The sequence below is a fragment of the Mirounga angustirostris genome, unplaced genomic scaffold (genome assembly GCF_029215605.1).
Source record: "Mirounga angustirostris isolate CCGP_5_RB_7025 unplaced genomic scaffold, mMirAng1.0.hap1 SCAF_13, whole genome shotgun sequence".
Classification (NCBI taxonomy): domain Eukaryota; kingdom Metazoa; phylum Chordata; class Mammalia; order Carnivora; family Phocidae; genus Mirounga; species Mirounga angustirostris.
In genome coordinates, this window is record NW_026991721.1 from 27124843 (window position 1) to 27139991 (window position 15149).

Here is a 15149-nt window from a genome sequence, read left to right on the forward strand (position 1 = left end):
CCCGTTTGTCGTGACGATGCAATTTCCCGGAGCGGAGCACTGTCACAAAGTGACAAGGCTGCCACAAGCGCCCCGACTGATCTTTTCAATTAGCCTTCCATGCATGATCCGGAGCGACTTCCGCCTATTTCCAGAAATTAAGCTCAAACTTGACGTGCAGCTAGTTTTATTTTAAAGACAAATGTCAGAGAGGCTCATCATATTTTCCCCCCTCTTCTATATTTGGAGCTTATTTATTGCTAAGAAGCTCAGGCTCCTGGAGTCAATTTATCAGAGGTTCCAAGGAGAAGAGAGAAGAGGAGAGGAGAGAGCAGGGAGCTGAGCAGGGAGCCACGTCTTCTCCTGGAAGGGCTGCTCTCTAGAGTCTGGGCTGCAGGTTGGAGATTTTTAAGGAAGTGGAAATTGGCAATTGGCTTTATTTGTGTGCCTGTGGTTACTGGGGAGGAGGCTACTGAGAGGTGCTAACTCCCTTTCTCTATTCTCTGAGATTAGACAATGGGGGTGAGGTGGTGAGAATAGCAAGATAAAGGAGGGCTAGAAGACACTGTGGTGTGCTCCTTTCTTTTTCCTGTCACTTTTTGCTAATATCTGTGCTTGGCTGTGTGGAAGGCCGAGGTTAGCAGTGGAAGTAAAGCAAGCTGGGTGAATGGACTCCAGGCTCTCGGCCCCTCTGCCGCAAGCCGAACTACTTTGTGTTTGGAGCCGATCTGGGGCTCTGGACTGGATGCGCAGGTTGGGGTTCACCAGCCACAGATTTGCTGCTCTGGTTCTTCTCTACTCCCTTCCCATCTCTTCATATATATATGTATATATATATGTAATGTAACGTAACGTAATAGATATACACGTAATTTTTTTTCAACTCTGGTGATTGTGCCTTCGCCAAAGTTTGGATTGTGACAGCAAATGTTTCTGGTCTGGAGTCCAAGGGAATGCTGAAGAGCTGTAGGATTTGCTATCACAGTTCCAACAATGCAGAGACTTTGGAGATTGAGTGTGGGTTCCGTAGGACGCACGTTCTGCCGTGACATTCAGAGGGGATCTTTGGGAGGATATTTTTTGGAAGACTGTTTGCACCTTGTGGGTTCAGAGGCTGGCTGGGATGTTTATGAAGAGGGGCAAGTGGGCTGGGGCACGGCAGGAGTGAGAGCGGGAGTGAGGTGCGTGTGTTCTTGCTCACTGGCAGGTGTCTGCATGGTGCTCCTGCAGTCGGGGGGCAGGAGCACGGCTGTGCTGGGCTGGGCTGCCTGCTGCCCTGCGTGGTTGCGTGGTCCCATTGTCGTTTTTGATCGATAGCAGGGACCCGATTGCTGAGCTTGGCATGCTCTGGCAGGGAGCTGAGGATGCATTGTGGTTGTCTTCTCTTCCTCTTCCTCGTCTTCTCCTTCCTCTGCCTCCTCCTCTTTCTCTTTACTCCTCTTCCTCTCCTCTCCTCCTTGCTCTGCTCTGCTCTCCTCTCCTCTCCTCTCCCTTTTCCTCAGGTCACAGCGGAGTGAATCAGCTCGGTGGTGTCTTTGTCAACGGGCGGCCACTGCCGGACTCCACCCGGCAGAAGATCGTAGAGCTAGCTCACAGCGGGGCCCGGCCGTGCGACATTTCCCGAATTCTGCAGGTGATCCTCCCGGCGCCGCCCCACTCGCCGCCCCTGCGGCCCTCCACTCTCAACGCCCTCTCTTCATTTCTTACTGTAAACGCTGCTAATTATGGACCCCCTCACCCACCCCACCCCAGTCCCTACCCCACTCCCCTGCCATCCCCGCTTTCCCCTTTCCTTCCAACATCCTTCCCTATCTCTTTCAACCTGGGTCAGTCACATGAGATAACTCATCTGCTTAAGGAAAAAAAAAAATGTGTGTGAATTAAAAAAAAAAAAAAAACCAAGCACCTTTCTCTTTTCATTTGGTAAAAACATTAATTGTGGTAACAGTTTATGAACTATATAAGCTGAGTTGTATAAACCAGCATAATTTCATTCTCTTTTCCCTCATCCCATGCTCACCTCAGATTTTGAGATATTTGTTTGCATTCTTCATATTCATGAAGAATATATATTGATTTTAAAAGGCAAATGCTATTTACCTCCCTACCTAACTCACATTTACTCAACTGGGCATTTTTTTTTTAAGGAAAATAAGTACAATTTTAGTTTATTTTCCTCTTTTGCTCATTAAAATATAACAACACTTTAAGCAAGGTCAGCACAAAAAAATTAATCTGACTTCGTTTTGATGCATCTTCAGGCAAATGTTTAAGAAAACAGTTTTTTTAAAAAAACTTTTAAATTAGTTTTTTTTTTTAGTTCAAACTGTTTGAAAGTATCATCATATTTGTAGTTTTTAGGGCTACAAATGTAATTTTAAGAAAAAAAAGCTCTCTACAGTAAGTTCTCATACCATTGAAGGTATATTTTTGTGTTATAGACCCATGCAGATGCAAAAGTCCAAGTGCTGGACAATCAAAACGTAAGCTTGTCATTGTTTAATGCATACTTAAACAATTTTATTTTTGTCTTGAAATTATTAATAATGTGGTTTTCTGTCCACTTCCCCTATGCAGGTGTCCAACGGATGTGTGAGTAAAATTCTGGGCAGGTATTACGAGACTGGCTCCATCAGACCCAGGGCAATCGGTGGTAGTAAACCGAGAGTAGCGACTCCAGAAGTTGTAAGCAAAATAGCCCAGTATAAGCGGGAGTGCCCGTCCATCTTTGCTTGGGAAATCCGAGACAGATTACTGTCCGAGGGGGTCTGTACCAACGATAACATACCAAGTGTAAGTTCACCGATCACATTCCCCCTCCCTGCCCTAAGCCCCATGCTCTTTCCTCTCTACCATCTCTCTCTTCACCTGCCTACCCACCTCCTCCCTGCCAGTGTCATTCTGTCTCTGTCCCCTCCCTGCTCCACCTATGTCACCTCTGTATCTGGGGGTGTTGAGAGGAGGACACTGACCTTTTTTTTTTTGATCTTCTGGAAAATGGGAGTCAAGTGTGGGGAGCTGTTCACCTTATTTGCATGCTGCAAAGTAGAGGGTGGAGGCACTCAGGCAAAGGCCCTTGGATCAAGAAGGAAAATGAAAATGAAAACCAAATTCTAACCTCCTCCAATTCAGACTGCCTGAACCTTCCTTCAGGTGTCAAACGTCCACTTCTGCCCTAATATGAAACAAAGTGAAAGAGAGCTCTAAACCAAGTCATAGTCTTTTTTGTGGAAGTCTTTTAACAAAGATTAGGTCACCGCAGACATCCAGCAGCAGTGAAGGAAGAAATGCCCTCTCCATCCCGCATTCTCTGCCCAACCCAGTTTCCACGCCCAAAGTGATGGCTGTCATTCTGTCCAAAATGTCTCTGCAAATCCACCCACTGTCCCAGGATGGCTGGGAGTTTGTTTGATTGTGTGTGTATGTGTGTGTGTGTGTGTGTGTTTTAACGTGTTAAGGGTCGTTCTTTAAGAGAGTGGGTATGCTGAATTGGGGACTGAAGATAGGGCAGCTGTCTTCGGGAGACGCTACCATTTGGTTTGATTTTGGTTTGATTTGCAGGTGTCATCAATAAACAGAGTTCTTCGCAACCTGGCTAGCGAAAAGCAACAGATGGGCGCAGACGGCATGTATGATAAACTAAGGATGTTGAACGGGCAGACCGGAAGCTGGGGCACCCGCCCGGGTTGGTATCCGGGGACTTCTGTGCCAGGGCAACCTACGCAAGGTAAAAACCCGAGCACTCACCCTCAAAAGTCTCCAGATAGGGAGCCACTTGCCCAACTTCTCCCCCAACTTCTCCCCTCTCCTCACTTCTGTGCTGGAAGAACGTAGTGGAGAGACTCTTTAAAGGCTTGGGACACACTGACTTGCCCTGTATGAGGGTAGTATTTGTTGAACTATCTCATTGGCCTTCGAATTTGAGGGTGGTGGATGTCAGGAGTAGTAAGAATGTGGCTGGTGCGTGTGCGCGCGTAGGTTATGGGCAGGAATATGTGCGTGTGTAAGAGTTAGCTGTGTGGTGCCCTATTCAAATTTGCCATTAAAATGCACGGAGAGCCCCCTTGCTGTAGAAGTGTGACAAGTTAACACACTGACAGACTGCGAGGTAAACATAATTGTATCGTTTTGCTTTTTGCCGTAATTGACAAATTATGTGACTATGAGTAGGGTGCATATGAAAGGGCGAGCAGCGAGATGCAGGGCGGAGCACAGGATAGGGCACTGGAAGTGGTGGGCTCCCAACTCAAACAACCCCATCATCTCGGATTCCCTCCGCTTCCCTGGGCCCCCAGTTCTCACCCTCTGTGGGTGGCGACTGCACAGAAGGGTGGGGTGAGGATACTGTGAACCGGCCTGCGGGGTGTCTGGAGCCGCTGGCTGGGGCGGGGGGGTGGGGTGGAGGAGGGGGCTGGGAGGAGAGAAGGAATCTGGACCGTCGCAGGATCTGTGAGAAGGAATGGAGGAAGAGGAGCAGATGGGGGTGGGGTGGGGCCGGTTGGCTTTCCCCTCCCCTACACACCCCGAGGTAGCTTGGTCAAGAATAGGAAACAGTTTACTCCGAAGATTAATCGGTATTTGTTGTCCTTGTGACAAGGAGATAATATGCGGGATAATGGGACGTGGCGTCTCACTCCCCGGAGCACGAGGAAGCCTGGGGGCTCCGGGCCGGGGGCGGCGGCGCGGGGACGCCGACGGGGCTGCCCGCGCGTCAGTGCGCTCCCGGACCCGCTCCGGGTGCCCCGCGCCTCCACGGAGCCGGGCTAGAGAAGGGAAAATCGGTAACAGTATGCGAAATATCTGGTACAAAGGATGCTTCTGTCACTCGCAAGAATTTGTTATGGGAACAATCCTGTCGCTCTGTAATTGCTCATTAGAGAACGTTTTGTTTCTCATTAAGGCGACATGAATAAGCGTCTAGTTGAAGGAGACAGCTGTAGAAATGTTCCACAAGAGACCTCTGGACACGATTCGGCACCAATTGCCAATTAGACATGTCAGTTTTAAGAGCAGAAAACAATATAGGACGGACACTGGGAAGATAGGGAGCAAAGCGCTCGCTCAGTGTTTCCCAGCGCGGCCGCTGGGCCGGCGGAGGCCTCCTGATGCGCTGGGCCCGGCCTCCCCGGGGCGACCCCGCGGGCCCTCTCGTCGGATCCGGCCCCGACCCCGCGGCCTCCCGGGGTGCGGCGGGCACACCCGAGGAGGCGCTGCCTCCGCTCCGGCCGCAGGCCCAGGCCCACTGCCGCCTGGGATGACAGGGAGTGACAGGGCTGAGTGTGGACCACCACACCCTCACCTGACCTCTGAAACTATTGGAGTCCCACGTGCGCACCCTGGACACACCCAAGAGACACCCGAACTTGGCACTCCCCAGCGCCCGCCCCCCAACCCCCAGCAAACCGGAGGTCCTTGTGATCCCTCCCCCGCCGAGGCTGGCCGCCAGGGTCCGAGAACTCTTGGGGAGGGCGCGGGGCGCGGTGGCCGGGTCTGGGAGGGCTGAGCCCAGAGCCTCCACCCCCTCGGTGCCAGGGCTCACGTTAGCTTGGGGCCTAGAGGACGTCCACCCTCCTGCTTCCCAGAGCCCGGACACAAGCCCAGGGCAGCAGTTTTGCCAGCCCCTCTGTTTCCACCAGAGGTGGCGCCCGATTAGGGCAGCTTTCCGTCCTGGGAAGCTGGAGGGCGGGAAGCGAGAGCCTCACGCAAGGACCCCGTGGTGATGGTTGCGGCGGGAGGTGGCGCTAATTCAGGAGCTTTTAACTTTTAGGCGCCCAGTAGCTGGAGAATTCGGACTCACCAACTGCCAATTGCCCCTCCGCCCCCTTAAGAAACCCACTCGGATGCGGCGACCGCGGGCGCCGACCGCCGCCCCCGCGGCGGGGGCAGGACGCGCCGGGCCACCCGGGCGGGGTCCCGGGCGTGGGGGGCGCGGGGAGCTGGTGGCGGGCTTCGGCCGACGCGCCCCGGGAATCCTCAGACCTGTCGGTGCTAAGAAGGCCCCGCTCCCTCCTTCGCCCCCTCTCCCGGCCCAGGAAGCCGTTTTGGGGTTTTAAAGAGTCCATTACTCCGAAAGCATAAGGCGAGGTTAGGTCTCAGAGGGAGACAAATATGGTTTCCATCTGATCAACGCCATGCGGCGGTGAATAAAATCGTGACGACGTGGGCTGACAACAACAAGAGACAACTCTATCCAGCCCCAATTCTCCAGCGATTTGGTGGTTTTAGGGATCACGGAGACACTTTTTCTTATCTCCTCCCCCCCACCCCCACCCCCATAATACCCAGGCCCTCTATAGGATTTAGTCAGTCTCTTTTCAACAGATGCTACAATGTTTTGATCCGCGCTCCAGAGCTGAAGAGGTGCCGCAACCGGGTTGCTATCTTTTCTTGCTTGTTTTCCGCCTCACTGATTAAGACACTAAGAAACTAAGGAATGATTTTATTTCCCAGCGTCTTTTTTTTTTTTTTTTTTTTCTCCTCTCCTTCTTCCAGGAAACAAATCCTATCCCCAGCGTCAGATGGTCCTGGGGCTGGGATAATGGGAGGCGCTTTCACTCGCCTTCTCACGGATTAGGCTGGAAGGTGGACGGCGCCCATTGAAGGCCCCTTCTTTGCGCGCTCCGAGGGGGCGCCTTTTAAAGAAGATATCTTAATTGTCTGCCACTTAGCTTTATCATTTGGAGAATTTGAGATCCAACTTTTAGTTTTATTTTTGTTAAAAGCTTTAAGAGTGGAAGGTAAATCCACTAAAGGGGAGAAGAAGGGGGGCGCCCAATCTAAGAGTGACCTCTCCTTCAGCGCCCGGCTGTGAACAGTTGTTACTTTGAAAGTAGCGAACAAACTTCCAGCGGGGCACGCCCGCTCTGCGAGGTCGTGGAGGGATCCTGTCGCCCCGGGTTTCTCCTGACCGGCCTCTAATTCCGCCCCCCCCCCCGCCCCCCCAAAGGGCTCTCTATCCCCATTGACTTCCCCTACCCTTTAAATGTCAGTTCCAAAGTGAGAGCCACGCCTGCGTTTGTGTGTAGAGACAGCGAGACAGAGCGAGATGGGGGGGAGGAGGGGGGAGGAGAGCGTGCAAATCTCCAAGTTTTAAAATTAGGAAAATGTCAGAGAAGCAAACGAGAGTACAGAATGCTATCTGCGGGGCTCTTCTGAGGGAAACCTGGGCAGCTTTATCTAATTGGTGAGATCACATATGCTAGAAAAAGGACTGGGGCGGGCATGAGCGACCTGGCAGGCACAGTCCCCACTCCTGCGAGATAGGATTGCGTTCTCCTCAACGCCCCAGTCCCTAAACGTCGGCTGGTCGGAGATTTTTGTGTTTTCCAAAAGGAATAACCCACAGGCCTAGTTTCTAGTTAACTGGACAAAAAGGTCTATTTCTAAAGTCTTCCCCGTTCACTGAATCTGAAAATGGCCGGGGGGGGGGGCGAGGGGGACTCTTCTTTTTACTTTGGAAAGTCACCTGGAAACTTGGGGCAGTAAATTAGTACAGACACTTGTGCCCACACACGTGAGTCCAGCGTCTCCCTCAGCTACGCAGCCCTCCCCAGACCCCCTACCTCTCTGAAGTAGCGCAAGAAGACCCAGAGTAGAGCCGGTCTATTTAGTGACTGTCTCTCCCTTGTCTTCCTTTTCTCCTTTCTCTCCGTCTCCTTAGACCCTCTTGCCTCTTTTCCCCCTCAGCACTTTTTTCTGTCCTTCTTATACCTTTCTGGTCTCTGTGTCTTTGAAGCCTTCTTTCTTCCTCCATCTTTTTCCGCCCCCTCCTGCCTCCCCTCCAACCCGCCCCCTCGCCCCCATCCTCCCTCCTGTCTGGCTCCTCCACCCCAGACCTGGTCTCCATCCTCCCTGCCTGCCCCATCCGCCCCTCCCACACAAGCCCGCCTGGTCCCCATCCACTTTCCCTGCCTCCCCCCACCCCCTGCTCTGGCCCCCCATCCACCCTCCATCCTCCCAGCCAAGCGCCCTAAATAGCATTGAGGCGCCCGCTCTCCGGACAGTGATTAATGATAGCAGAGCAGAGGGGTTAACACACTTCACTGAAAAGTCTGTTGACTGGGCTTCTTGTAACACAATGTGGCCCGCTGCACGCCTCGAGAGAATCCTTTTGTTGTCCGGCTCATTGTGGCCTCGAAATTCTGCCCACGAAAGTTTGCCAACGCTCCTGCCCCAGGAGTTTAATAGTTTCCCTTACTCGCGGGGCATTGTGCGGCGCTGAAAAGCAGCCCCTCGCTATTCAAGTGTTGGTGGTCATCTCAATAGATCTCCAAGGGCCCATATGGTGGCCAGTGCCGATGAATCCGCCTGTTTAAATGGGGGGGAAAGTTGGGGTTTTAAAACATTTCAAAGTTCCTGAAAAGATCCCACTAGATCTTGTCACAATTCCCTGCACTCTTTGAAGGCGCTGCCTATTGTCTCCTGGTTATAAATGATATTCCTGGCCAAGTCGATTCCCACCAAGACGCCCCTCCCCCCCCAACTGGCCAAATTTCTAGGATTGGGGGGGGCAGCCCCTTTTGGTATCCCTTGGGAGCCTCAGGACCTAAGACCCAGGACCCAGTTTGCAGTGGCCCTGGAGGCCCGGTGAGGGCTGAGTCCTCCCTTCAGACAGGCTGTGGCCTCAGGAGCAAGAGGTAAGGCAAGATGTAGCTAGCCCAAGTGTACATCTTGCCCTCCAAGCAGCAAGGGAAAGCAATAAAACTTTCCCCTGTTTAATGATAGAAATTACATTAAAAGTGGTGGAAATGCCCTAATTAAAAATGTACCACTTAAATGATATGCCAAGGACTCAGCTGCAGCATAGCATATTTAGCTAGTTAGTGAACTCTCTACTATTTCTTTTTTAAAATTACACGTTAAAAATTTAAAAGAAATCTTACTTTTCTCTGGTGCAACACATTACAAAGAATGGACAGTCCTTTTATCTAAATATAAAATTCCATTTTCAGCAATTATAGCCTGTTCTTGGTGATGATATAATTACAGCTGTGCTCGTAATAGGTGTCAAGGCAAAGCGCACTCATACAATAGTTGAATAAAACTGCAGAACAATGCGAGCATTTCTAAATTCACAACCTTTAAAATGAAATTGACTGTGCAGAATTCAAATAAAAACTAGATAAATATTTTTTTAAAAAGATTACAAGCTTGGTTTGGTTTCTTAATAGCATTTTCTACAAACCTATCAACATCTAATTGATTAGATAGGAATTACTGATTATAGATCAGCTGAAATCTTGAACATCACTCTTCTATTTTCCCAACAGAGCTATAGGTAAATAAATTCTGTAGGGAAAGGGAACTGAGCGGGGCATTTGGGACTCAAGGTTAGTTATGAGACCATTTGAATTGGAAACTTCAGTGCTCGTTTGTTCTTCAAAAACCTGTTACTCCGTAATGTCTATATTGTACAGTCTCTTCCTGACAAAAACAGATAAAAAGATAAAAACTTGATTTAAAAAAAAGAGAAAGAAAGGTAACGTATGTTGCTCATGTCTTTTATTAGGAGACACTTAGTGACCTAGGGAATGTCCTGGTGAGACCGTCAGAATGTTCTTGGAGTTTATGGCTCTACCCCGGCTATAAGTTATTCCAGATTTTGGAGACTCCAAGTTATTCCAGATTTCTCTTACTGTCCTATTCTTTTTGTTCCAGATGGCTGCCAGCAACAGGAAGGAGGGGGAGAGAATACCAACTCCATCAGTTCCAACGGAGAAGATTCAGATGAGGCCCAAATGCGACTTCAGCTGAAGCGGAAGCTGCAGAGAAATAGAACATCCTTTACCCAAGAGCAAATTGAGGCCCTGGAGAAAGGTGATGGAGTTTTTCAAAGTAGAGAAGCAGTAAATCAAACTGAATGCCCCATCTTCAGGACAAAGAGCTAAATTTAGCCAGGGCCCTTTGCATAGAGGACTGAAAAGGTTTCTTTTTTCTTTCTGCCCCCCTTTTTTTTTTTTTCTTCCCCTGGGCATCTTTTCTGTGTGTGTGTGTTTTCTTTCTTCTTTTCTTGTACCCATAATTCAAAGGCTAAGAGTCTGACTTCTCATAAAGAAGAAAATGATGATTTGGCTAATTCAGGCCACAGAAGGGTCCTCGAATGAATGTCATTCCAAAGAAAATTTAACTTGGTTCTGGTGGGATAGCTCTTTCAAGTACAGTCAAGCCCCGTGGTGGCAGCATTTTTAAGGGAAGTGGTTGGAGGTGACAGAAATGGGGAGGTAGGAACCAGCTTGAGCCGGGGCTTGGTTGACACATTTTGTGTAGTTCTGGCACAACATGGAAAACTCAACTTCCTCTTTCAGAGTTTGAGAGAACCCATTATCCGGATGTGTTCGCCCGAGAAAGACTAGCAGCCAAAATCGATCTACCTGAAGCGAGAATACAGGTACCCAGGGGCCATGCGGTTTCATGCTTTGTGACGCCTGGCATTTGCCCTTTCTGGAGACCAAGGCGCTCCTAAGGAATATTCAGTCTGCTAAATGATTTGCTGCCCCCTGGGGGACAGGGCCTGGGGGTGGGGAGCAGTGGCGGCACCAGGGGGGAGGTTGAGCACAGGCCTGACCTGGTCCATCTGATTTCCAGGTATGGTTTTCTAATCGGAGGGCCAAATGGAGAAGAGAAGAAAAGCTGAGGAACCAGAGAAGACAGGCCAGCAACACACCCAGTCACATCCCCATCAGCAGTAGCTTCAGCACCAGTGTCTACCAACCGATCCCACAACCCACCACGCCTGGTAATTGGAATATTCATAGTCCTCATAAATGCGCCGCACCTGTTGCCTCTGACTCGCGGCCTGACTGTGGTGTCCTTCTCCTGCAGTTTCCTCCTTCACCTCTGGCTCCATGCTGGGCCGGACAGACACGGCCCTCACAAACACGTACAGCGCTCTGCCCCCCATGCCCAGCTTCACCATGGCGAATAACCTGCCTATGCAAGTAAGTGAGGCCGCTGACCGCCCGCGTGGAACGGGTGCCTGCGAGAAGTAGTGAGGAGGGGGTCGGGGCCTGCAGACCTCCCCGGCCGCGCGCGCCCTAGGGAGCCTTGCTCACCGCAGCGATAGGCTTCACCGGTCAAGTTTTAACAGTCAGTCCAGTCTTTTAGTCGGATCGATGGATTGATGGATTCATGCTCTGAAGAAAACATAAAAACCAAGTTAATCTGCCTTTTGCTCAGAGGGAATGGTAGCTTGGTAATGTTGGGTGGGGATGGGGCATGTTTTGGCTACCAGAAAGTGGAAATAATCCTGGCACATTATTCGATAGTAAGGGGTTAGTATATGTAAATTTGGGTTTATATTAATGTGTTCATATTAATGATCACATAACCTGTGTACGCATTTTGGGATATTATTTAGAGTATATGTGATGAACCAGTGAGGAAGGAAAAAAGGATCAGAAATAAGATTTCTATTTGCATAGTAGGATATACTTTAATATAGAGGAATGGTGAGTTTTCTTTCTATATCTTACAATAAAAAAAGGAATAGAGGTATTTGCTAAAAATTTAGCACGTCTCTGCCATGAATTACGTAATGAGTTTGTGGCATGCTAGCTGCCTGGATACGTTGATGGTCTTCACTTGGTATAACAACCTGCCTCTACTCTCAGTTCTCCTGTGAACGGTTATCAGCTCCTACATGTGCAAGGCCCTGTACTAGGCTACTAGCCCTTTCTGATGGAAGTTGCATAAGGCAGGTGGGGTGGACTACAGCTTTGGATCTGGATGGATTCTTGATGGGGAAAAAAACTGGTCTTCTAGTGGGCCTTCTGTGGTGACTTTGCCAGGACTCCTGTTTGTGCAGTACTTGCAAGATGCCGGATGGCGTGAGACTGGCCAGCCTGAGCCCCGGCTGCAAACAGTGCTGGGGTTACACAGATTGTTTACTCACCCCTGAATGTCTTTTGATGAATTTCAACTCCACATAACAGCAAAATAAATGTTTCACAGTCTTCAGACTAAAATAGGAGCAGCTAGATAGGCAACTTCAGAGGAATTTATTCACATGCTGATTTTTATTGCATCTGGATATTAGTAGCCATAGTGCAATTAATGTATCTTAAGGGATTACCGGCCCATTGGTTGGTATTACTACAACTGCTGTGGAATTTTCCAGAAGTCAGGTTGCCTAGAGGAAATGATTTTGGGAATTAGAAACAAATGCAAGCTGAAATTCTGGCAGGGCCCTCAAGGCCTGCTTGCCTCTTTGAACCTGATGTTAGCAGTCATCCTCTGACTTTAATAAGGCCGCGGAATGTCTTGTTTAGTTTTGCAAATTACAGCAACATCTAGATTTCTGCCAAAATAACAAAATTTATATATGAGAAAATATTTAGAAGCAATTACATAGGTGCTACTATTCTATTAAGGTTGTTTCCACCTATAGACTGGTGTGGGGTCAATTTATTTCAAACACGAACTTTTAAGTTACACAATTTATACAAAACAAAACATACATACATTCATAAAGCATAAAGAAAATTAAAAAGTTATTAATAATTCTACTGTTCAGAGAAAATTTACCCTCTGAATTTTGGAGTTGGGGGGCGGGTGTTGGTCTGTCTGTCCTACAGTTCATCTTGTTGACCAAAATCTTCAATGATTTTACAAAGGGTGGGTGTCTTCCGCTGAACCTTCTCTAGTGGGTCACCCTTTCTGAGAAGGTGACTCTTGAAATGTTACACATTTCTGCAGTTTGCAGAACAGAGTGGTAGTACTATCATTTCCCTTATTCCTGGCATTATGTTTCTATTAATTCATCCCAATCTTGCTGCCCTGGAATAGGTCCATGTGAGCTCATGAGAGATTTTGTCTCAGCACTGTGTATTTCTTATTCACTTAGGAGAAAGGTTTACCTCCTCAGTACCACCAAACAGTTAGAGGGTAGAAACCCAATTTTATGGATAAAACCCAATCTGGGGGTGCCTGGGTGGCTCAGTTGGTTAGGCGACTGCCTTCGGCTCAGGTCATGATCCTGGAATCCTGGGATCGAGTCCCGCATCTGGCTCCCGGCTCAGTGGGAGCCTGCTTCTCCCTCTCACCCTCTCCCCTCTTACGCTGTTTCTCTCTCTCTCTCAAATAAATAAATAAAATCTTTTTTAAAAAATTGGGTTTTTTAGATCTATAAGGAAGTCACAGCTAATTCTCAGGATGGGGCTAGATATTTACTGATACTTCTGATCATTTTAATCTGAGATCATTACTGATCTGCCTCTTCAAAGAATCTTTAATCCCATGAGTCCAACCATGAAGGGCTCCCAGGGTCTCTGAAGCAGACTTTCTAGAGAACTCCTCACACAGGTCTCTGCCCAAAGCTTGAGATACAGGATTTGGGGGTCACTAGATTCCCAAATAGATTGGATTTGCAGAAGAGGCGGTGTTTTAATGGAAGTCCTCATGCCATAGTTTCTCTGAAGATGCCGGCAGAGGTCCAAGATAAAAATGGACAAAAACCCTACTAATTTTATGGATAGTGCCCACCATCTAGCTAGACAGTTGTCTGAATGCATAGTACTTTTAGGCAACTTTACTCTAGCAGTGATCAGTGGAAGGCCTAGTTGGAGGCCTGATTGCCAAGCTATCCTATGGAATTCCAGTACTTTACGCGAGGGCATCTTTAATGATCCGACTTGTCGGCACGGTTCCCGGGGAGGAGAGAGCCTGGGGATGTGGCCGTGGGATGTGCTGCTCGGTAACCACTGGTTTGCCTTTCTTCTCTCAGCCCCCAGTCCCCAGCCAGACCTCCTCGTACTCCTGCATGCTGCCCACCAGCCCTTCGGTGAACGGGCGGAGTTACGACACGTACACCCCCCCCCATATGCAGACACACATGAACAGTCAGCCGATGGGCACCTCGGGCACCACTTCCACAGGTGAGCCACCGTTCCCTGTAGGCTACACGGAGGTGGCCTTCACAGCTTCTCTTGCCAGGTGATCGCCCTTCACTCAAAGTGCACCTCAAAAGAACCTCCTGGCCTTGTGTCACGGTGTGTTTTAACTCTTCGCTGCTCACTTCTCTGGGGAAAACTGATTGGAAGGGGGAAATTCAGTCAAGCGAGTTAGTAACCTGATACCATGTAGACAAAAAGCAAAGTTGTTTTTCCTGAATTTGGTCACAGAAGTTGTCTATGAAGACAAGGCCCGAGAATGTAAGTTTTCTGAAGAGAGGTTATTAGCCAGAGCTCAGTGGTGAGGGGGTGAGGGCCCGAGCGAGGGGGCAGCATGGTGAGTGTTGTCAGAAGACTTCTCACCCTCCCAACTCCTCCCTGCCTTTCACTGCAAATGAAGAAGTACCACGAGGGCTTTCCAGAGATAGTTGTATTGCTGAAGTTCCAAACATACGAACAAATGGAGGTTTTTTTTTTTTCTCTTTTGTGTGGGAGGACTTGGGATTGAATAGATATGTATAAACATGTTCTCTGGTTTCTGAAGGTGCTACTTCTGTTTGTGTATTTTTAAAAATACAGTTAGAACATTAGAGAGTATTCGAGATTATTTTTTAACCTATAAATTCATACTCCGTGCTTGTCTCTCGAAGGGAATTTCTACATGGCTATTTCTTTCATCCACTTCTAGGACTCATTTCCCCTGGTGTGTCAGTTCCAGTTCAAGTTCCTGGAAGTGAACCTGATATGTCTCAGTATTGGCCAAGATTACAGTAAAAAAAAAAAAAAAGGATATATTGTGTTAATTCAGTCAGTGACTATGTGGACACAACAGTTGGGCGTTCAGGAAGGAAAGAAAGATGGCTATTAGAAGCACTTCAGTTCTGCAATTGTGTCCTGTATTGTACCACTGGGGAATGGACTTGAAACAAGGACCTTTGTATACAGAAGGCACGATATCAGTTGGAACAAATCTTCATTTTGGTATCCAAACTTTTATTCATTTTGGTGTATTATTTGTAAATGGGCATTTGTATGTTATGAAAAAAAGAACAACGTAGACTGGATGGATGTTTGATCTGTGTTGGTCATGAAGTTGTTTAAAAAAAAAAAAAGGAAACCATGATCAACAAGCTTTGCCACGAATTTAAGAGTTTTATCAAGATATATCAAATACTTCTACCCATCTGTTCATAGTTTATGGACTGATGTTCCAAGTTTGTATCATTCCTTTGCATATAATTAAACCTGGAACAACATGCACTAGATTTATGTAAGAATATCTGT

The 15149-nt window shown here is 48.4% G+C and overlaps 1 protein-coding gene across 1 annotated transcript; it reads left to right on the forward strand.

The window, feature by feature from the left end:
• The first annotated feature begins 1321 nt into the window (after positions 1–1321).
• Positions 1322–14639, forward strand: PAX6 (paired box 6). The gene is made up of 9 exons (XM_064576620.1): positions 1322–1687; positions 2557–2772; positions 3541–3706; positions 9637–9795; positions 10284–10366; positions 10564–10714; positions 10801–10916; positions 13700–13850; positions 14554–14639. Exons 1-9 carry the CDS (start codon positions 1322–1324, stop codon positions 14637–14639), a joined length of 1494 nt encoding a protein of 497 aa, XP_064432690.1.
• Positions 14640–15149: the final 510 nt, after the last annotated feature.